At 48.7% G+C, this 23,464-nt stretch overlaps 1 protein-coding gene across 21 annotated transcripts in view; it reads left to right on the forward strand.

Annotated features, from left to right (window-relative positions):
• The first annotated feature begins 9,581 nt into the window (after nt 1-9,581).
• P4HA2 (prolyl 4-hydroxylase subunit alpha 2) overlaps nt 9,582-23,464 on the forward strand; it is a 34,399-nt gene continuing 20,516 nt past the window's right edge. For 4 of the 21 annotated variants that reach the window (XM_035290898.3, XM_035290892.3, XM_035290903.3 and 1 more), the window contains exons 1-5: nt 9,582-9,639; nt 18,529-18,627; nt 19,324-19,420; nt 19,812-19,963; nt 22,779-22,916. In XM_035290898.3, the coding sequence (XP_035146789.1) occupies nt 18,546-18,627; nt 19,324-19,420; nt 19,812-19,963; nt 22,779-22,916 (469 nt within the window). In that variant the 5' untranslated portion in view covers nt 9,582-9,639; nt 18,529-18,545. Of the gene's footprint in view, nt 9,865-10,178; nt 10,466-18,504; nt 18,628-19,323; nt 19,421-19,811; nt 19,964-22,778; nt 22,917-23,464 lie in introns of those variants that run through there. The other 17 variants (XM_035290899.3, XM_078364874.1, XM_078364875.1 and 14 more) reach the window with 11 other exon arrangements.

Consider the following 23,464-nt stretch of genomic DNA (forward strand, 5'->3'; position numbering starts at 1 on the left):
AGTTCCCGGTGGGCTCCATGCACCCTCTGGTGGCCAACCTCATTTTTGCAGCTAAGCTCTGGACAAGAAGTAGTAGCTTCCTCAAAGGATTCTCCCAGAAGGCCTCATACACCTTTGCCCGGGGACAAAAATAGCTGTTGGTGCCCTGGGAAAGAGTGCAGATTAAATCCCATATCTTGAAGAGGGCAGGGTGTCAGCCTGGCTTATAGCTGTTGGGTGACCACTGGGATGAGAGGGCAGTACTTGCCCCCAAAACTGCAGCCACCAATGACAGCGTCTAATGGCCCCCCCAGTTTGAGAAAGCCATCTTTCCACCTTTACCACCTTGACCATTCATTCTTCAACCAGGAAGATGTACTATCCAAGCCATCCTTTCTCCCTTGGGCTCTGATTTCTACAGATGATAGAGGCAGACATCTTCCTGATTCTAAGCCTGCAACTTAGCTGGTTCAGGGTGTGGAATAAGGCCAGAGTCTGGTTCAAAGTCAATATCAGGCTCTGGTGCAGAGTCAAGGTTAAGGGCACAGCCAGAAGACAAAGGACAGAACCTCCTCCTTCTCATGTGATAGGCCAGCTCCACATGCTCGTATATTCATGTGAATCCTTCTGTGAGTGAGCATATGTGTGTGTGTGTGTGTGTGTACCCTCTTACTGGAGGCTATGGCCAAGTTGTTCTGTTTTTCATGCACTAGAGGGTCAGGGATTATCAAGCTTCTCACAGGTTTATGCAAATGTTTGAAATAAGAATAAAATACAGAAAACATTAAAAAAATAAAAACTAAATATAGCAAATGTTAACAGTATGTTACAGTCATAGTCAACTGAAGCTCAGCCATGTTCTTGCATGGTTAAGTTCAAAATGTATTTATGTGGCATGTGGGTGTATGGAATAGGTTTGATGTGGTATGAGGTAGTCAGGGCCTTTGGAGGAATGAGTGCCCTGCCCTCCTTGTGGTGGGTAAGAGCCCCAGGGCAGTGTCCTGCAGGGGCGCAAGGCAGGGCTGACTAGCAAGTTCAAATGGTGGTGTCTACTGAAGGGAAGGGGAGATCAGAGATGCAACTGGAGCTGATACTAGCAGGGCAGATGAGGGCAGGAAGAGGCCACAAGAGGGTTTAGAGTCCTTGAGGCAGGGGTGAGCAAGCCTCAGCCACACCAGTGACTCAGGCTTTTGTGATTATGTGGCGGCAGATTGGGATTATGGCTAGCCAGTGATAGCTCATGTGGTGATTTTTTTTTTAAAATTAGCAAAAGATACCCCCTTTTCAATTCACTTTATTTCCTTCTCTTCTTTCCTCTCCTTTCTCCTCCTCCTTCCCCCTTCCTTCCTTCCTTCCCTCCTTCCTTCCTTTCTTCCTTTCTTGACAGAGTCTTGCTCTATTGCTCAGGCTGAAGTGCAGTGGTGCAGTCTTGGCTCACTGTAGCTTCTGCCTCCTGGGTTCAAGCAGTTCTCCTGCCCTAGTCTCCTGAGTAGCTAGGATTTCAGACGTGTGCCACTATGCCCAGATAATTTTTTTTTTGTGTGTATATATATATATATATATATTTTTTTTTTTTTTAGCAGAGACAGGGTTTCACTATGTTGCTCAGGCTGGTCTTGAACTCCTGACCTTGTGATCCACCCACCTCAGCCTCCCAAAGTGCTGAGATTACAGATTTGAGCCCAGCCACTTTATTTCCATCTACTGAAAACTTGCTCTAATGACCATATACATCTATATAATGTCTGCGATGTAGTTGGAGCTCCAGGCTTCATTGTGCAGTGCACAATTTGAGCAATGTTTGATTGGGCTAGGATCACTCTTGGGTTAGATTCACAGACACCAGTCTCACTCCCGAAAGGATATAAGGTGCCTTACTAACATGTTTCATTATAGGAAGGTGAAGTACATTCATTTAAAACTAGAGAGAACTTTGTTGCCTGGGCAACAACAACAAAAAATTTTGTAGGCAGCCTGTCTCTACAAAAAAAAAAAAAAAAATTAGCCATGTGTGGTAGCATGCAACTGTGGTCCCACCAGAGAGGTTGAGGTAGAAAGATCGCTAGAGCCCGCAAGATTGAGGCTGCAGTGAGCCTCTGAACTCCATCCTGTGTTCGTGCACTGCACTTCAGCCTGGCCAGAGTGAGACCCTGTCTCAATTAAATTAAAAAAAAAAAAAAAAAAAAAAAAGAAGAGGAAGGGTGGCACCATGAGAGTTTGTGCTAAAACAGTCATTAAATGGGTGGTTACCTTGCAATGAAAGGAGTCTCGAATTTGAGGAAGTCAGACACTGTGATTAAGATTCCACGTCAGCCTGAAACCCAGAAGAGTGCTGGTGTGTTCTCTGAAGGCAGCCAATTTTCACTCTCCGTTCTTGTACTGTCTGTGGGTTGCCACTGATTTCCTTTAGCAAGGGCTGCTCTAGGGTAACAGGGCTGAGGGAGCCTGGATAACAAGTAGGACCTTGTCCCTAAAAGGGATCTCAGAATGGGGGACAGAGTGTTCAACAACTGTTTCTTGAATAAATGAGTGAGCGAAGGAACATAGCACTTCTTACTTTACTTCATCAATTCTTAAGTCTATCCACTTCTCTATTCATTGACAGTTCCTAGTTCAGGTCACTATCAGCTGTCACCTAGATGGCGCCAGACCCTGCCTCAGCCAAACTCTACTCCTCCTTCTCCCCCTCACCCACAGTAGAAAAGGTGTTCTTCCTAAATCCCAAATCTGATCCTGCTTCTCCCCTGCCTTTGCTCTGAGATGTCTGCTCCTTGTCTTTAGCCTCACATCCAAATCCTTTTTTGTGGCTCATGAGGCCTCAGATGATCTGTCCCTGGGATCTCTGCAGCTTTACCTCTTATTACTCCCCTACTGTCTGCACACCACTAAGCCCCAAATCAAAGAGGGCTTTCCAGGGTGACCTGTGTGTTTGGCCTTCGAGGCTTGTGACAATGAACTGGGGAGATGTATTAGTGTGCTAAGGCTGCCAAAACAAAATACCACAGCCTGGGTGTCTTAAACAATAGAAATTCATTTTCTCATAGTTCTGGAGGCCGCAAGTCCAAGATTAAGAAGTTATCAGGGCTGGTTCCTGGTGAGGCCTCTCTTGCTGGCTTGTAGATGGCCATCTTCTTCCTGTGTCCTCACATGGGCTCGTCTTTGTGCAAATGTGGAGAGATACAACTCTCATGTCTCTTCCTGTTCTTATAGGAAACCAGACCTATTCAAGTAAGGCTTCACCCCTACGACCTCACTTAGCCTTTATCAGCTTTAGTAAGCTCTTTATACAACTTATTTCTACTGGCTTCCTGACATTTTAACAAGGCCTAAAAAATATTGAAACACTGAACTTTCAGCCTTTTAGATAATAGCTACATCAGATGCCCAACAGCTATCCTCAACCCTCACCTCATCTTCACCTATCTCTAATCCTCACCCAGCCCCAGTATAGGCTCAGGGTTGAGGGAGGAAGGATGGCTGCTGGACTGTAAAAATAATTTTTAAAAGTATACTTTACAGTATATGCATCAAAATATCAGATTTCAAGCACCACGCCTAGCTAACTCCTGCCCTCTGGGCATTTATGCTAGTCCAGAGCCTCTTCCCCAGGATGGAGGTGTAGTGAGAAGGAATGCTGTAGTGTAAGCTCACTCTTTATACCATGGGGAGCCTTCCCTGGACTTGCTGAGTGATTGCAGTTCCAGAAGGTCTTGGTGCCTGTAACAACAGCTCAGCCTGGGGCTGGCTCTGCTTATCTTGGGTTGCAGGGGTCCATGGGGGAGGCAACTGGTAGGAGAGTTGTAGCCTGCTTTGGTTTTTGCACCCACCAAATAGGCTCAGGGATTAGGGGGGCACTCTCTAGGGACCCACTTGATCTTGCCCAGCCTGTTCCCACGGGCTTCTGAGGATTCTGTCAGATTCCCTTTCCCCTTTCCAGGGTTCCCCACCAGGTTATAAGGCCAGATTCCTGCATAGGCTCTATTTCAGAAGCAGTAGGGCTGCCACTAGGTAGCCCCACTCAAGCTGCCCCTTGTGCTGTGTTTGGCCTTGAGTCAAAGTACCAGCCAACTGAGACACACTCGGTCTTTCCTCAGTCTCTAAGGGGAGAAACCTAGGGTGGGTTAAGGATTATTTCCAGGCTCCAGTGGACAGCTGCATGCCGAATGTGCCGAAGAATACAGATGTGTATCCACATATACAATGCCTTACGTGAGGCATTGGTTGATCCTGAGGGCCTTGTTCTGGGAAATTCCATGGAAGGCCAGATAGTCATAAATCCTGACCAGACCTCCAGCTGCTGCAGTGGTTCCAGGGTCTGGAAGAGTCATCAGCATGCAGGGAGGCTTCAGTGCCAAGCAATGGAGCTTGCCCCACTCCCCTTCCCCAAAATAGGGATTACAGGTGAGTGGGAGGAGGCTGGGGCAGGGCAGGCTGAGGAGGCCCTTGTTTAGAGTTAAGGGCTATGCTCCACCCACCCTCCTATTCATCCAATTTCCTGTCCACCCTGCACAGATGTTTTTATTATCCCTTCTGGGGAAACAGCAGGTTCTTCCTCTGGGGTGGGGATGGCAGGCAAACAAGTCCAGACTGCTTAAAGGAGCCATTGGCCGGGGATATTGCCTAGGGATGGCATGGAGGTAGAGCCTCATTTGGCAATGCCCTGGCCACCCTGGTGTCAAAGGTCATAGGCCATGCCTGATCTTGAGCCTGGGGAGGGTCTCTAAGACTGGGTCTACTAGGTAGGCACTACCTCCTGCTAGTAGCCTTTCCCAGCTGGAAAGACTTGGGCTTTTCCCTCCCTAAACAAAGTTGCTGGGTGAGCCTCTACTTACCTACTAGTTAATTATACTAGACAGAGCCCCTTTGACATGTGTGGTCCCTGAATTCCCAGCCTCGGCCTTAACTGGTGATCAACAAATGTTCATTGAGTAAATGCATAAATGAACACCACAGAGCTGTTCCAGAAGGGAGATATGGCTTTGTTCATACAATGTATTTGGAGAGAAAGGATGTGAATCTCTATAACATGCTGTGATGTGTGGCTGTTCAAGATGGTTGTGGATTCATTAAGTGACACACACTGGGTGTGCTCAGTGAGGTCTGCTAGAGACCACAATAGTGGGAATGTCCACTCATGCATTCATGTATTTTTGTTCACCAATTCCTGTCTAGGCTCTGGATGCCAGACCCTATGCTAGAGCTGGAGACACAGTGATGAATAAGATAGAGGCAGTCCCCAGGAGTGCCAAATGGTAAATGATGTAGACATTGAATGAGGTCAGGTAGCATGTATGAAACTCGTCCATGAGGAGCTTTGGAGCCTATGGCAGGATCTGGCTCAGGCTAGGACCAGAAAGGCTTTTGAAAGAAACAACCTTTTGGGAAAAGAGTGTTCTAGGCAGGAGGAACAACACATTCAAAGGCCAGGGAACTGAAAAGTGCCTGGAGTGGCTGCAGCATCATGTTTGAGGCTGCACATAAGAGAGACCATCAGGGCTGCATAAAAGGGGATTGGCAGCCTTGGCGAGATTTGTGTCTATGCTTGGGTCCATGGAATACCTTTGAGATGTTCTAAATGGAAATAATATGATTGGAGTCATATGGTTACAATGTTATTCTGCCTGTAGAATGGAGTAAGGATAGAGAGAGCCTAGTAGAAGAGTGGGCTAGGATGGATTGTCCAGGTGAGAGAGATGGTAGTGTCCTGAATTTGGTCTGCAACAGCAGGGTTGAGGAGAAGTAAGTGAACTGAGAGACGTCCACCAGGTAAGATCTCCAGGGGGGCTTGCAGTGGGAAAGAAAAGGGAAATGACTGGGAGATGTTGACATTTGCCGAGATCTAGTAAACGCTGGAGCAGAAGAGTTCGGGTGGTGTGGGGTATGGTATTGGGGGGAGATGTTTTATCCTGGCTGAACCTGCAGCTGGAGATGCCCCAAAAGCAGTGTCAGGGGAATCCCCACATGGGACTACCCCAAACCATCCTGACATGGTTGGGATTCCAAAGAAAGTAGCACTAAATGCCAGGGTGGTCACTCCAAAGCATTTATTAGGGAAATCTCTTCATCTCTGAGAGGGCTGCAGTACATCCTCCAGGCAGACAGTGAGACAGGGATGTTCTATCTAGTTATGTCTGCTGCAAGGGGTCTGGGTATGGAATTTATATGAGGTTTTAAGGAATATGGCTCAGGGGCAGGGCTAGTTTCTTTCAATGTTTTGGGCAACAATCTAAACACTTTTATCAGTGCCTGGGAATGTTTAAGGCCCCAGCTGGCGCTCAAGCCTGCAAGAAAAAACCTTCAGCCATCTAGGTCATAGAGTGGTCAAGGCATTTGGTATTTGTCAGGAGACAGAAAAAAGTTGGGGAAGCTGGGGGATCCTACATGAGATAATGAGTTAACTTACCAAGTGGCCACAAAGAAAAGGCTGTGATGATGTGGTCTTGGAGTGGACCCAGGCTGGAAATTCAAAACTGAGTGATAGATTTACACTGGTCCAGAAGCCTTTGAGGGCATAGGCGAATGTCAAGTGTAATGGATTAAATGGTTCCTCCCCATCCCCCACCACCAAATTGCATTCATGTCCTACTACCTGGATCTTGTGAATGTGACCTTATTTGGAAAAAGGGACCTTACAGATATCATTAAGTTACAGGTTATGAGGGGAGCTGCTGCAGTGATTTTCAGGGCCTGCAAGAGTCATCAGCATTCAGGGAGGCTTCAGTGCCAAGCCTTCCTGGATTACCTGGTTAGACCTCCCAGGCTATCCTGGATTACCTGGGTAGACCCTACAGCCAATGACAGGTATTTTTATAAGAAACAGAAGGGGAGAAGATGCAGACACTGAGATGGAGGACAGGTGAAGACAGAGGCAGAGAGTTATGTTATGTTGCCACAAGCCAAGGAACTCCTGAATCACAAGGAGCAGGAAGAGGCAAGGAAGGGTTGGCCCCTAAAGCCTTCAGAGGGAGCATGCCCTGGTAACATTTTGATTTTGGACTTCTGGCCTCCAAAACTGTGAGAGAATAAACTTCTGTTGACTTAAGCCACCCAGTTTGTGGAAATTTGTTGTGGCAGCCCCAGGAAATGAATAGATCAGGAGCCCACATGGAGTCTGAGGCCCTTTCAACTCTCTGCCTCTGAGGGGATCTAAAGGTTTTAATCAGGGAGGGAGAAATATTTTTTCTAGACATAAAGAACAGCATGTGTAAAGGTCTGTGATGGGGAGGAGGAATGGCCAGTTAGAGGAACTGAAGGAAGTTCGATGTGGCTACAGAAGTAAGCAGAGGTAAAACCATGTGGAGCCTTACAAACCACTTTTTGATGTTTCAAGAGCAGTGCAATTTCCTAGCTTCAAGTAATGGGCTCAACTCTGCATTTTGAGGTACTCATGGTTGTAGTGGAGAGATGAAAGGGAACTAAAATGGAGGGGCAGCCAGTCAGGAAAGTGTTGCCATCGCTTATGTGAAAAAGGACGGAGAGAAATGGGTGGATTAGAGGAGATTTAGGGGTCAAATTGAACAGCCTTGGGACATAGATGAGTAGGGTCTGGGGCTGAGGGAGAGGGAGCTGCCAAGTATGACTCCCAGGCTTCTGGTTAGGTAACTCATGGGAATTTTCTCCTTCAGTATAGCAGGGAAGACAGCATGTGTGGAGTGGGGAGATGTGGGGAAGAACAAGAACTGTGGTTTGGACATGTTGTCCTTGAGGTGCCTGTGGACACTCAAGTGGGGATGTAGACTGAACAATGAGTTGTATGAATCTGAAATTCAGCAGTAAGGATAAGGGTAAAGAGAGAAATTTGTGTCACCTGTGTGTATAGGAAAACAATAAAGAGAAAAGGGAAATGGAAAGCCTAAACCTGAGCCTTGAGGAACCCCCAACCTTTACTAATGGGGAGAGCAGGATGCTAAAGCTTGAGCAGAGGTGGCCAGAGAGAATAAGGGGAAACCAAGGGAAATGAGTGATCCGGGGGGCAGTGGTCATCGCTGGGTGTCAAACACTGCTTGGGGATCTGGCAGATGAGGTCTGAAGAACAGTCGTTGAATTTAGAGATTAGAGGATATAGTTAATATTGAGACCTGGTTTGTTGCTGTTAGGGGACTAGAAGGCTGACTGTAGGGCCTGAAGAGTGGGAAAGATGTGAGGATGAGGAGACGGCTCTTTCAAGGAATTTTGCCATGGTTGAGGACAGAGACACTCAGTGGGGTCGAATGAGGGTTTTGTTCCCATAGTAGAGGCTTTAACATATTTATAGGCCAATGGGAAAGAGCCAGTTGAGAGCAGGTGGTTGAGCCTTCAGGAGAGAAAAGGGATGACCCACGAGGCAAGCTCCTGAGAAGGGTGAGATAGAAGGAAGCTTGTGTGGATGTAGCAGATGCAGGAGGGTTTCTGTGTGGTTTTAGCCCGGCTCAGGCCAGTGGCTGACACAGGCCGAAACGGAGGCTTATTCGTGTTTTATATGTATTTCCGAGTGTGTGCTCCTTTCCCCAGGTCTGGGCCGCCTGCCTGGCCCATGTGCCATAGGGAATATCCAAACTGGGCCCGGGCGGAGGCTGGGCATCTCACGCTCTGGGCTTGTTCCCTGAGAATCTCTGATGAGATTCTCAGACCTTGTTTCCCCTCATTCATGAGAGGAAGGTTCACAGAGCAGGCGTGGGAACCTGCCTGGCCGCCAGGGCCTCCTCCCACTCAGGCTGAGGTTTGCTGCATCTCTTCTTATTCTCTTTCAGACTGGACTGGCTGAACCAGGTGTCCATTCTTTTTGACCCATGGCATAAAGAAAAGTTTGGGCAACCCAGTGCACCCCCGGATTGTTACCGCCCCCCCCCCCACCCCTGCCAGCCTTTGATGGGCCTCCTTATCAATCCATCATCCCTGTACATTATACCAGGACTGCCTGAACCGGATCCCGGGACTCTGAACCCTTCTGGGAGCTCGACCCTGAGGATGGGCCACCCAGTCTTGGTCTCCAGGGTGTGGGCCCCAGGTCCCTAGTCTTCCTCAGCGTCTTCTCCACTGGTCCGCCTCCTCCCTCTAATACCCAGTTCCTAGCCCGGTGACCCCAGTCTCCTGTTACAGCCTCTGTGGTGGTGCCGGGAAGGGGCCCGTGTTCCCGGCAGGGCACCCCAAGCAATGGGCCTGAGCGGAGGCAGGGAAATCCCTCAGCCTCCAGGGGACGCTCTCCTCACAGCCCCGGCGCGGGGATCGGGTCGTGGCGACCTCACCAGGCGCCCGGGGGCTGGGAAGGAGGGCGGGCCAAGGCCCGCAGGTGGGGGCGCACCAAAGCCAGGCGGGCGCGGACTACGTGCGGTGGGCGGCAGGCGGCATGAAGGGTGCAGGCGGCCAGCTCCAGCTCCGGCTCCGGCTCCGGCTCCGGCTCCCACGCTGGTTCCCGCTCCCGCTTCGGCTCCCACTCCTACGCGGTCGGGTAGCCTGGGCGTACCCAAGGGTCGCAGAGGACAGCGACCCCCGCCAGGGCCCTCGGAGCTCGGAGCCAGGACGCAGGCGGGCGTGAGGAGCGTGAGGTTAGGACCAGGCTGCGGCTCAAGTGGGCGGAGCCCCGGCCGCGGCGGGAGGCGGAGCGGCCGAGGGAGGAGGTGCCTAGTGGACTGGGCGACGCCGCGGGAGGTTCTGGAAACGCCGGGAGCTGCGAGTGTTCAGGTGAGCGCGCCGCCGGCTCAGCCGCCAGATCTGCCCCGGGGCTGGGGCGTGGGCAGGGGTCGCTGGACCGTGCGTTCTGCCCGCGCGGGGCTGAAAGTTAGGGGCCGGGGCCTGGGGTCGCGCCGCTAGCAACCCGCAGCGCAGTCCGGGCCGCAGCCCCGCGCCCTCAGCCGTCTGGGTTCCTGTCCCGCTGCCCTCACGCCTTCCCGAACTCAGTGTGGTGAGGTCAGCCGCCGCCCTTCGTGCCGTCCGCTCGGCTGTCGGGCGGGGCTGGGAACTTGGTGGTCCTTCCTTGTCGGGCTCCCGGGAAGCGGCGTCCTGACCCCCGGCTGCCCGCTGTTGGGAGCGGGGGCGCTGCGTTAGCCTGGCCCTGAGGGGCCGGTTCTTGTTGGCAAGGCCCGCTCTGCTCCCTCGCAGGGGCTGGGAGTCCGAGGTCTTGTCTGGGCAGGGTCCAGCTTGGAGCCCATTAGATGGGCATTGGATCAGAAGGACTTTTCTCATCCAGACATCCCTGTGGAACCTGCGTTGTTTTTCCTTGGCAGCCGCAGAGACCCGTGAAAATTCGTTAACTAGTTCAACAAACGGGACCCTTCTGTGTGCCGGAAACCGCAAGCAGTTGCTAACCGTGGGACAGGCGGACTGGAAAAGCTAGTGGGAAGGTCCGGGCCCAGAGCAGTGTGGTGAGCGCTGTGCTTGAAGGGAATAAGGGCTCTGGGTATTTGGTAGAGGACTGGATGCCTCCGGCCAGGGGACTTCCTGGAGGAGGTGACCCATGAGCTCAGAAGAAGGCTGGCAAAAGGGCAGCGTGGACAGAGGAACAGCCTATGTGAGTGGGAGCAGAGACCTTGGCCGATGTCATGCTTTATGGCATTGTAGTGGAAGCAAGGTGATGGGGAAGGGACACTGTAGGGGCTAGCTGTCCATGGATGCTATCCACAAGACCCTGGAGTGAGAAGACAGTGGTGCCTGGTACTGTGCCCTGCATATGTAAAATGCCCAGTTGACCCTTGCATCATGAGTCTGGATCAGGGCATTTCCTGCTTCAGGTATTGCTGGGCAGCCCAGGTGGGTCCCTGGCCTTTGTATTCTATTTGACCCTTTAAGATGGTGTAGGAGAGCAATGGAATCCCTCCCAAGACTGAGATTGTTGTCTTTTACTGTAGAGTGACACCTGAGATTTGTGCTTCTTGATATAGACCATCTGGGGCCTCACAGCCCCAGCCCTCTTGTAGGAGATCCTGGTCCTAAGAGCAAGGGTTGGAGGACATTACTGTGTAGCTTGGGGCATTATTAAATGTCCCAGACTTTGCAGAGATCCATTGTTCACCTAAGAATTTATAGGATGTTTTCGGGATTTGCTGCTTGTTCTCAGCCTATATCTCATCTGACATAACAGGTTCCATAATTTAGTCTCTGTTAAATAAACCAGGATTTCCTTTGGCTAATACTTAAACTGCCCCTGAAGTGTCCAAGGTGCAGCCTCTCACTGTGGTTCAGGGCCTCAGGGCCCAGTCTGTCTGCTTCTCCCCACTCACAGAATATTTGGTCTTTGAATTCTTTTTTTTAAAGGCCTCTTTACTCTTACACAGCCAAGTGTCCACTATGTGGCCCAGCCAGTGAAGCCACGTAGCAAGGATGGAGTAAGTTGGCTGGGGCCTCATCCCAAAGATGCTGTCATAGTGGATCACCCTGCTTCTCCGAGAGCTCAGTAGGTAGACCCAGTGACTTTTAAGCTGAGGCATTGTCTGTGGCATGTGATAGGCCCTTGTATCCTGTAGAAAGCTCTGCATTGGGGTACTCTAGACAGTGCTTACTTAGTCACCTATTTAGACTTCCCCCAGCCGATCTCAGTTTATCCCTTGAGTGCCTTCTGCCTGTTTGGCTTCTGACTAGAGTGTGCCTAGGGCTGGAATGAGGGAGGAGAGAGAGGAGGTGGCTGAGGCACTATTCTTGCCTGTGGGTAGCTCATACTCTGAGATTGCTGCTTCATACTGGCAGCTGGCCATGTGCCAGGGGAGGAGCCTGGCTGTGCTAATCAAAGGAAGAGACTGTGTGGGTGTAGCTCTGAGAAATGAGTCAGGTGAGAGAATCTAGGGTCTCCTCATTTCCTAAGAAGGCCTCCCTTTTTCACTCTGCCTTCCCACATCCTTGGGAGGGTCTGAGGCTAGAGGCAAGGCCTTGGCTGATTTGTGGCCACGCTGGCTGATAGTGTGCAGAGGGCTGGGGGTGTGTCCCTGGCTCCTGGTATCTGTCAAGAGTTTACTATTATGCAGATGTACGTTGGCAGGAAAAGATGTGAGGCAAGCACGTGCAAGTCCAGCAGAGTGCTGGAGTGAGAGTTAAACTTTGGAAAAGTTGCTCACATCTAGCAGTTTGGACATTGGACATTCCCTAGGGTAAGACATCAGCCTGTCCTAGAGCAAAGAGGACTGGAAGGTCCTGTGGTCTGTAGGCTTTGTGCTAGGGACATGGAATGAGGGAGAGAAAGACAGTTGTTTTTTTTCTTTATTTTCCCTCAGAGCAGAGAATGAAAAGTCTGCATGATATACTGGAGCCCTAGAAGAGAGGTCTTGTTCTGTGGCGTCAGAACTCTTAACCTGAAGGGCAGAGGATTAAGTGTTTGGGTAGAGTGCTCTCTAGCTCAGATGGAATCTGTCTGAGCCTGGAAACAGGCCAGCATCTGCTTTGGGCCTTTCAGGAACTGCTTGCTTAGAGTATGGCCTGTTTTGTACCTGGAACTCTGAGGGCCAGGGTGTAGTGGAGATCCTCAAGCCTGGGTACTTGTCGGAGCCTGGAATAAGCAGGTCAGAGGCATATAAGTGCATGAGATCCTAGAGTATTGATCTAATCCCCTGCCTTTTGCTAGAGAACGTTCCTTGATGAGCTTTAGAGCCAGTGATTGACCAGTTCCAGGGTTATCAGTATATTTACATTATACCTGACTCCAGTCTCTCCTGAATTAAATGTTTGATCTCTTGAGGTGCTTCTGGGATGTGGATGTCACCCAATTTCTGCCTTGTTTGCATCTATACTGTCTCCTAGTCTGGATCTTCTTTCTCACCCAGGAATCAGCTAATTTGGGCTAGGCAGCTGGCTGCCTTAGGTCCACTGACGTTTCTCTGATGCCCTTGATACTAATGATTGGCATAAATTATGACTGGTGCTGGACTACCTGCCAACATCTGTCATCACATTCAGTCCTCACAACAGCCCTATGAGATATAGGTCCTAATATTGTCTAGGACTTATATATATCATATATGATATATATGGGGAAACTGAGGAATCCTATAATTTGTCCAAGGTCACAAAGCCAGAAAGTGGCTTAGAACTTGGGTTTAACTCTTGGTCTGTTTGACCCTGGGGCAGGTGTGCCTATCCATTTGACTATACTGCCTTGCCCTGAGCTGGACTGGTTGGTTATTTGTGGGTGCTGTGATGTCTAGGGTAGAAGTGACTACCAATCTGATCTTAACGGACTGTGTTGCTGTTTTCTGGGTTCATGTCTCATTCTTCCTCCCTTTGGTGAGATCCAGCCAGGGATGTCATGGACCTACTGTATGAATCTTTGGTGTAACCCATGATAATGTCCTTAACCTGGGCCGGCATGCTCTTCCCGGGCCGGCATGCTCTTCCTGGGCAAAGTGTGGCTCCCCTGTTTGGGAGTTTATTGCACTGTAAGGTAACATATATATTAGTGAATAGGACTGGATGGCCATAATATCTAGCAGAGTGTGTTTTGGGTTTGAGTCTTGGTTCTGTCATTGATTTTACTGTCAGATGTCAGGTATGTAGGAAACTCTTAACCTCAGCTGTTTGTCTTTTGTATCTCTCTTGTATCTGCAATAGTTACCTAGCTTACAAGGTTTTGGTGAGAATTAGATGGCAGAAATGAAAGATTTCTGGAAACAAATAGCGGTTATCTTAGACTAGGTTCCCAGGAAACAGCCTGAGGCAGAGCTTAAGTACTTAATGCTTTATTGGAAGGTGTAATTGCAGGGCAGCCAGGGTGAGGGAAAAGAAAAGTGAGGTGCAGGCAGGGTGTGGTGGCTCATGTCTGTAATCCCAGCACTTTGGGAGGCCAAGGTGGGTGGATTGCCTGAGGTCAGGAGTTCAAGACCAGCCTGGCCAATATGGTGAAACCCTATCTCTACAAAAAATACAAGAATTAGCCTGGCATGGTGGTGGATGCCTGTAGTCCTAGCTACCTGGGAGGCTGAGGTAGGAGAAGCCCTTGAACCTGGGAGGTGGAGGTTGCAGTGAGCCAAGATCACACCACTGCACTCCAGCCTGGGTGACAGAGCGAGACTCTGTCTCAAAAAAAGTAAAAGAAAAAAAAAAGTGAGGTATAGAGGAGGATGGGAGATGGTGTTTTAGCAAGCTGGCTACTCTGCACAGAGATATACTCAGTTACACTCTGAGGGCCCTTTGGTAGCCACTGAAGAGGCCAGCCTGGTAATTCATCAAAGTTAGCAGATACTGAGAAGAACCAGAGATTCTGGCATGGTCTCCTCTGCTGGGGTGAGGCAAAGCAAATGGCCTGGGACCTGGGAGATGGGTGAGACCAAGAGGGTGCAAGGTGGGACTTAAGATGCATCCTAAATATAGTGGTATATGAATTTTATCCCTTTTATGAATTAGTCTAATCCAGACTGCCAGGTCTCTGCCAAGACTGTGACTGAAAACCCAACATGGCTTTTGCATGTCAGTTTTAACAGCCTTCTCTGCTATTTCACTGTCTAGTTACTGAAGCAAGACTTTGTGGTGTTGATGGTATCCAGGTGGGGAAATGGAAGTCAACCACTGTTCATTTACCAGATGAGAGAAAGTATGTAGATAGATAGAGATAAACATCTTGGCCTTATTAGGTTCTTGATGAAGGAGAATATTTTTCACATAAAGTACTTGTCAAAGATACGAATCCTGGTATGGTGAGATGAGGCTGGAGAGGGCAGCAGGGCCAGGTCACACAGTCAAAAGGACCCTTTGGGCTAAAGAGTTTGGACTTTATCCCAATGGCAGTAGAGAGCCAAAGGAGAGCTTCAATAAACCATGCTGGCTACTTTGTAGAGCAGAGGTGGGAGGAAGGCCAGATGAGATGTGGAGAGGCCAGTGTAATGGGGGCCAGGATGGCTGTAGGGAAGATTAGGGGTGGCTCAGATCAGGGTGATGACTGAGGCTAAGGAGAGTAGGATGCTCTCCATCCTTGCCTAGGGTGCCATGACAGAAGCTTGTGGGCCTGAATGGACATCCACTTGCTTTGGTAGCGAGGTCTCCTGGAGCCTCTGGATCCTCTTAGGTGGAACACACAGGTTCTTTCAGCTCTGTTGTCCTAGAGTTGAGGGTGGTGGGGGGCTGTTGTCCAGTTAGATTTTCCCTCTTCACAGAAGGCAGACAGCTTCTTGTTCAGTGCCAAGCAAGACCAGTTTGTTCTCAGCAAACTCATGTTCTGTCTCTAGGCCGTTAAATACATTGTTAAAACTCAAGCTGTTGCATTTGGGTTGCAGCTGGGAGCTTGGCAGAGGGTCTGCCTGATGAGGTAAGGAGAGAAGCTAAGGACGTTGCTGGTTTGCAGCTGGAAACATCTTTCCATGGCCATTTGGCCAGGTTGTAAATGTCTTTTCCAAAGAGCAGGCTTGGTGGGACCTCTGGTTGTATGTCTTGGAATTGCCCTGTTTTTAGAAACAGTGCCAGTCTCCTGATGGGTGAATCACTGTTGCTGGGGTGTTGGCAGGTTTTGCAGGACTTCCCTGTGGGGGGGGGGTCCAAACACGGGCTGGCAGAGCCCCTTCGGAGTCTATTTGAGGAGGGCCTGCTTTGGTTTTTTTACATTTTAAGCATATTATAAAATAATTTTAAAAATTGCTATGGAATTTCTTGTAGAAAGATTAGAGAAATAAATAAGCATAAAAAAAGAAATTACTTCACTAAGATATAGCCAGACGTATGAACCTTTTCTTGCATCTCTCTATATGTACACATGCATTAATTCTTCCTTACAAAAATGGAATTATAGACTGCATATTATTTGGGGTCCACTTTTCTCAATTAACAGTATGCTTTGATCTCTCCATCTTGATATACAGTATTCATTGTTAATATACTCCATAAAAACTCATTATATAGAAGAAATGTAAAATCTTCTATTGTAGTTTGCAAGCCTGTGGTGAAGTATTTTTTGTTGTGGTTCAGTGTGGACAGACATTGTTCTACACTCTGGGGATGCACCACAGATAAAACTCAGTATTGGTTTTCTGCTCAAGGTTGGTGTTACTTTGTTTTTCAAAAAAGAGGGTTTGACATTGCTCACCTCCAGATTTATTCTGCTTGGATTTTGAGGGTTTCTGAGAAGGCTTTTGGCAGCACTAGATACTTTGTAGGGGAACTGGGCAGGTACACATACTTTTATCTACTCTGTTTTAAGCTGTGGACATAGTTATGAGATGGGATGGGATTTGGCTCTTCCCACATTGTGGGGCACAGTCCCTCTTGGATTCTGCCCCTTTCCATTCTGACCCTAATTAGAGGACCTTTTATACAAAGCCTTTTGAGTTAAGGGGCCCAGGATTGGGAGAAATGGGATAGGGCTCCAGAGTAACCCTGCCTGAGATGGCAGTGTTGATGTGGCAGTCTGGGAGCTGCTGTTTGGAGGTGCCCAGCTCTCCAGGCTAGCAGAGTTAGTTATCCCCTTCTCCCACCAGGGCAAGACTTTGCAGGCTCTTGGTAGGTAAGTCATCTGTGATTACCTGTGATTCTTTGAGGCTCTGCCCAAGCCCCATCTGTGATCCTTTGAGGCTCTGCCTCCAGGCTGAGATTCAAGAATGGGCTCAGTCTAATCCGGACAGCACATTCCAGAGAAATGACAGCTAGTATTCATGTAATGAAGAAACCTGGCTTTTCCCTGAGTGCTGTAAGGTATGAACCATAGATGATAGGAGCAGAATGATTTGAAAGGAATGGACAGACTTCTTCCTCCCCAGAATTTATCTGGCCTCTAAAAAGGTAGGCAACTGGAACTGGAGACACACCTGGGGAGAGATGCTGGGTTCCCTACTTCCAACCATGTCTAGTTTGGAATTCTGCCTGAGCCCTGCTCTCCCACCACCCCAGCTCTGAGGAGCAGTCAGCTGGTCCCTTTCCGTCCACAGATACATATCCTCCCAGCTTTATGTTTTTACTGTCCTCTCCCTATACACATACAGAGGTGCTGAGCCTGAGCCAGTCAAGCCTTTTGAGGAACAAGGAACAGACACCCAATCCCTTAGATGTAAGGGGCCTGTGTAAGCAAGGAGAGAGGCCTTCTGAAATCCTGGGATAGAGAATATAGTATAATAAGGCCTTGGAGCAGACCTGTGGCTAGAACCAGGAGGCCCTGCACTCTGCCTTGGGACCAGCCCAGGCCTACTCACCTTCTCTTGATGACTTGCTTTATTCTGCTGCTCTAACTCTCTAATGGACCCCTTAGCACAATACTTCCTACCCTGCAGCAGGATGCAGGTTGAAAGATAATTGTCCTCTGTATCTTAGGACCCCCCACACCTATACTGTGACAGGAAGACTTCAGCTCTGCAGACATTTTGGCATATGCATGAACACATGGGGCCATTCACTTATTCTTTTCTTCTGATAGAGGATCCCATTTGGGGATGGGAGTTGTGGTTGGCCTTCTCTGAGCCTAATCTGGAATCTCAATGGATTAGGATTTTTTCTGAAAAGGTTAGATGAGGAATGATGGGTGTGCTGTGTGTCTAATCAAGTGTGGCAGGCAAAAAAATTGATGAACCAGCATTAGCTTGGTCTTAGAATTCTGTCAGATAAGGCTTACATTTTTTGGAGAAGCATTTGTATTTCCTTTGTTTTGCTTGTTTTTCTCTTAATAAATTTCCATTTGAGCACTCCAGTGGGATTTGGCTAAGTAGGGCAGGAGGAAGACCAGCAGAGCTAGGGTACAGATGAGTGCTCATCCTCCAGCACAGTCTAGGCTGCATGGCTGAGCTGGGAGATGACAGCTGAAGCTTCTGTTGTGGACTGAGGTTTACTGCCAGTGGGGCTTGTCTCAGGTTGTGCCCAACTATTTCTGGGCTGATGAGAAGACAGTAGCTGGCCTCTCACCCAGCCTGCATTTTTGGCCATGTGTGGCATATTCATTTTTGCATCCTGAGTGCCTAGATCGGTGCCTGGCATCTGTAGGTCTTCAGTAAATATTTGTGAATGAATGGTGACTGGCCAGTGAGGACAGTGTCTGCCAAGGAGCCTTACTACAGGAAGAACACTGTCTGCCCAGGAGTCTGTCTCCCCTGACTGCTCTCTCTGGCATGTGCAGACTGGCAGGCATTAGTTTTATTCCTCTTCTGGCTGGCCATCTATTGTACACCTTAGTTTGGATGTTGGTACCCTGGAGGATATTCTATCAAATTATCTTTCTGTTTTTGTCTTTCCTGTATTGTCACCTCATTGGGGCAGGAACCGGTTCCCCAGAACCTGACACTACCTTAGCATATGTATTGGAAGGTAAGATAGAAACAAATAGCAGTCTGTGAAATAAGGAGTGGGCCAGAATCTTGGACTGACAGACCCTTGGAACCAGACCCCACTGTGATTCTGCCTTCTCATGGTACACGTGGTTGCTGAGAGTTGAGCGGATGGACTTTCTCCTTAGGGCACATGGCCTCCCAGAGCAGGGACCAGAATTGAGCACACATCACTGACTGCATGCCCTTTGTTCTTTCTGCTGGTGATCCTGAATATCCTTTTTAGCTTCTGTGTGCTAGGCCAGGATCTTGGTATGTTTGAATGTATGCATATGTGTGCACATGCCTATGCGTCTCCTCACCTAAATTATTCTTTTTCACTTTGTTTATTCAGTGATTGTCTCTGAATGCCTTTCAGACACTTCCTCTGTGACCATGAAACTCTGGGTGTCTACATTGTTGATGGCCTGGTCTGGTGTCCTGAGCTGTGTGCAGGCTGAATTCTTCACCTCTATTGGTATGTGCCAACAGGACTATTGTCTGCCTGACACCTTGGCTCACATGCCATGGATGTCACTGGCTGCAGCCTGTTCTCATTCAGAGTGGGATGGCCTTAACTACTCTTTTTGACCAGTTCTGAGGAGAGTGGAACTTGAAGAATTGCAGTTTTTCCTAATAAGATCCCAATGATCTGGATGTTTGGGGAGCCAGCTGTCTGAATTGGGTCTTTCTCTTTGGGAAGTGCAGGTGGCACTTGGGCTCTCTGGTCTTTTTGACCACCTTGTACATGGACCAGATAGTGGTTCTGAGCAGCAAATCCTTTGTGTCCTGAGGATCACGCTTTTCCTATCCTTCTAAACTTAAGTTCAGAGCTTTTTATCATGTAATGAGCTCCCAGGATATCCATGCCCCAGTGTCATGACCAGCTGGGTAACAGTGGGAGAATGAGATTTAGGGCTGCTTCTTGAGTGGCGTCCAGTGCGTTTATCTCAAACAGCTCATTGGTGCCTCTGCCTCTTTCTTCCTGAAGTTGAGAGGTAGGATGCCATGAGTGCCTAGGCCCGCTTTAACTTCAAGCCCCCATGATTCCCAGAGAGCTGACATGTTCTTATCCCAGGGCACTTGCTTCTGTACTGGTGTTCTGTGTCCCAAGGAAGGAGGCTGAACATCTCTCATCCGATTCTCACTGGTCCCTTTCTTCTCTCCCTTGCAGGGCACATGACTGACCTGATTTATGCAGAGAAAGAGCTGGTGCAATCTCTGAAGGAGTACATCCTTGTAGAGGAAGCCAAGCTTTCCAAGATTAAGAGGTGTCCTAAGTCTAGTTGGCCCTTCTTCCCTTCTGCCCCTCAAGGAACAATGAAACCATCCAGAATACCTATAAGAGGAAGCCCTTGAGAGGGTGATGTGGGGCTGGCCTGGTTACTTCATGCCAGTCCTTGAGAGTAGCTAAGTACATGGGCTAATAAGTCGTTGTTTATTTTCTTTCTATTTAAGACTTTTCCCTTACATTGGGGGTCCCAGCTCTTATCTAGATTAAAGGGCTAGAAATATCTGTGGGGAGTTACTGTATTCATTTTTCATTGCTTCTTGATGAAAAGGGCCCCAGAACATGGCACCAGGGAATTCTCACCAGGGAAATTATCACAGGTCAAGACCTATATGGGATGCGTTAGCCTTCCTTTTCCTCTGGTTCCATAGCTGGGCCAACAAAATGGAAGCCTTGACTAGCAAGTCAGCTGCTGATGCTGAGGGCTACCTGGCCCACCCTGTGAATGCCTACAAACTGGTGAAGCGGCTAAACACAGACTGGCCTGCGCTGGAGGACCTTGTCCTGCAGGACTCTGCTGCAGGTGAGGGATGGTGAGCAGATGCTTGAGTGAGTCCATGTTTGTGTGTTCATGCCTGGGCTGTTGTATCTGAGCCTGTCTTGGGTCTGGGTGTTGGTGGGCAAGTGCATTGTGTAAACGGGACCCTGCTGGTTTCATGGCTCTCTTCCTTTTCTGTGGGAACCTGGAAGTTGGCTGTCCTTGGTGTTTAACATGTAATGATGGTCAGTTCTTTTTTTAGTGTCTGTCTGTTCTTTTCTTTTTTTTTTTTTGCTAATGACATTTTCCCAATTGTACTTTTGTGATATATGTTTATAGAAAAGTCAGAAAACACAAAAGCAACAGAATTATAATTCTTAATCCAATTTCCCAGTGGTAAGCACTATTAAAATTATAGTTTTTCTACATATGCATATACATTTTAAAAAATGGAACTGTACTAATATACCAGGGCATGCAAACTCAGTTGCTTTGAGGGACAAATGAATTAACAAGTGTCAGGTGGGCTGGATGGTAGGACCAAGGCATGTTGGGGAGCATAGATCTAATCTAAATTCATTTCTATTCACATCTTTTACAAAGCATATCTGTTGGTAGATTTGTGACAGAAGGAAAGACTGTTTCCCTTAATTTTCCAGCTTCTTTATATGCCATTTAATGTTCTTCTGCAATGTGATTTTAATGGCTGGAGGGTGATTACCTGTCAGATGGTGATAATCTGTCATACTGATAACACTGTCAAATGGGTCAAGTCATTGGATATGGGATTTTTTCTGAATTATCAGCACCTTTTTACACATCTCTTGGTGTATACTTCTGAATTTTTTTTTAGGGTAAATTCCTGGAAGTGACATTTACAGATCAGAGTGTCAACTTTTTAAAAGCTTTAAACTGTACTTTGTGCTTTTATTGTGATTAATACTTTTTATGACTTTCCTGTCAAGAAGAGATGGTAGGATGGGCTTGGAGGTGGGCTTTCCTAACTCCTAGCCCTGGGCTTACCCCCTGGACTCACTGGCTTTTTTTTTTTTTTTTTTTTTTAAGTGACAGGGTCTCACTATATTGCCCAGGCTGGAGTGCAGTGGCTATTTATTCACAGGTGCAGTTGTAGCACACTACAACCTCAAACTCCTGGCCTCACGTGATCCTCCTGCCTCAGCCTCCTGAGAAGCTGGGACTATAGGCACAGAGCCACTGTACCCAGCTCTTCATTTCCTCTTTTCCCTGAGCTGTGAGTGCTGATTAACTTCAGACTAGCTGTCTCTGGCTGAGACATTTTAGCCCATGTGGCCAGACTGGGTTGGGCTTGGGGGCAGGGTGGCCTCTAGAGAGGGATTGGTGAGCTCAGCCAGGTTGGAGCTGTGCCCAGTGAGCTCACTGCCTCCAGAAACCACGGCTGCCTTTCCCAGACTCTCGCCTCTCTGCCTGAGCCTGCAGCTCAGGACAGGCTGTTCTGCCTGCATGGAAGGAGACTAAGCCTACCCAGATGACCTCCCCTCTCCAATCTTGTTCTCTAGACCCTATACTCCCACCATCATCTGGTTCCTTTGAAAAACCTTATAATTACCTTGAAGAAGATAGAATAGGCCCAGAGAATAATTGGTCGTTTTTCATCTCTGACTTTGAGTTCTTGTCCCTGAAATGAGTGGGGCATGCTAACAGTGTGGCTTTTCCTGGCAGCATGTTCCCCTACTCCCACCCCACCAGATCCTAAACTCTTTAGAGTTCCTTACCATGGAGGCATGAGAACAAGGAAGGCAGGGTTATAGCATCTTGGTCCTTAGTCCTCTGGAGAGGGATTGGTATATGGCTGGAAGTGGATGTTTAGGTCTGAAGTCATAGGTGGCAGTGGATACAGCTACCCTTGGGAAGAGATTGGGGAAGGAATGGACTCGTTGTTCCTCTCTCATTTCTCAGAGGCAGAATTGAAGGCCCTAAGTCAGCCTGGAAAGGCCTGGCTCCCACCTGGAGCCCTGAGATTGTAGGAGGTACACATCTTACTTTACAGCTAGGCCTTGGAGTCCCAGAAAAGCCTCCTTGGAGTACTTCTATGGTCAAAGACTCTCCCAGGCTTCAGGCTATGGTCTTGAGCACCATAACTGGGGAGCCCATGACCTGAACGCATTGCAGGTCTGAGTGGTGGGAGTACAGAAGAGAACAGGCCCACTGTGGTCTCTTAGGGGACCAACTTGCTGGGCTGATGCAGCCCCACCTTGGTGCTTGGCCAGTCCAGGTGGTCCCTCAGCTGTCAACCTGGGGGGTGGTGGATGACCTCCAGAACTTTTCATCCTCACCTTTCTGGATGCTAAGTGCCAGTGGTCAGTAATGAGTGGCCAGCTCAGCTCCATTCCCTTGGACTCCTCATTTTGAAATGTGGGCTGGAAGTCTGTGTTTAGCTGACTAGCCCAATTATTCTGGATCAGTGTTTTCCATGGGATTCATTTTCTACTGAGTAGTTGACAGTTCCTCTCTGAGTCCTTTCCTGTGCTAGTCTCAGTTATCCTCTCTATCCTCTGTTCCTTTTGTCTCCACCAGCTCTGACTGGATGCTTTGGAGCCAAGACTTCTAGACTCCTAAATATTAACCAATACGCGGGGCTGCTTCTACTTATTTCCAAAGTGTAACACAGGCAGTAGGTACAGTGAGGAGTAAGAAAGGGAACGTTTCCATAGACTGGAGTCATCAGGGAGAACTTTCTGGTGGAAGGGGTAATAGCCTTTGAGGGAAGGGGGAGGGAAATTCCAGTAGCCAAACCCTCTTTTTGGCTGCCTCTCTGGTCCCAAGTGGAATTCTGCCCCTGGATCAAGGGTAATCTCCTGTTCTGACTCTCATTTGGAAGGTTTTATCGCCAACCTCTCTGTGCAGCGGCAGTTCTTCCCCACTGATGAGGACGAGATAGGAGCTGCCAAAGCCCTGATGAGACTTCAGGACACATATAGGCTGGACCCAGACACAATTTCCAGAGGAGAACTTCCAGGTAACTCACCACTCCAGGTGTTGCCTGTCCTGCATGTGTCTCTTCAATGGCGGGATAGGTTGGAGTCGGCACCATCTAGTGGCCTCTATCCTCAGGTGCACCTCTGGTGGTGATCCTCTCTTGGCTCACCAGTTGGTGCTGGTCTCCCACTCCCATGACAGGTGTCTCCCTCAGCCCCTGCCCTTCCACCTCTCTCCATGTATTGGCCAAGGCCCTCTCCTCTTGTGTCTCAGAGAAAGCCAGAGTTGCTGCTCAGGAACCCCCTTCGCCTCTGTCCCCAGAGCACCGCACAGATGTGCATTCAGACCTGCTTTTGTCTCCCACCATCCAGTGTCTTTTCATCTAAGGAAGATCTGGGCTTACTGTCCCTCTGTTCTGAGTCCTCTTAGTTACAGTCTCTGTTCCTATGCATTCTGTCTCCAACTCTCTGGGTTCTCCCCTTGAGGTCACATATAGGCTCTATTCTTGCTCATCTTACACTTGCCTCCCTCAATATCTGAGACTCTTTTGAGTCTTCGCTGCTGATTCATCTCTTCTCCCCTCCTGGT

The sequence above is a fragment of the Callithrix jacchus genome, chromosome 2, assembly GCF_049354715.1.
Source record: "Callithrix jacchus isolate 240 chromosome 2, calJac240_pri, whole genome shotgun sequence".
Classification (NCBI taxonomy): Eukaryota; Metazoa; Chordata; class Mammalia; order Primates; family Cebidae; genus Callithrix; species Callithrix jacchus.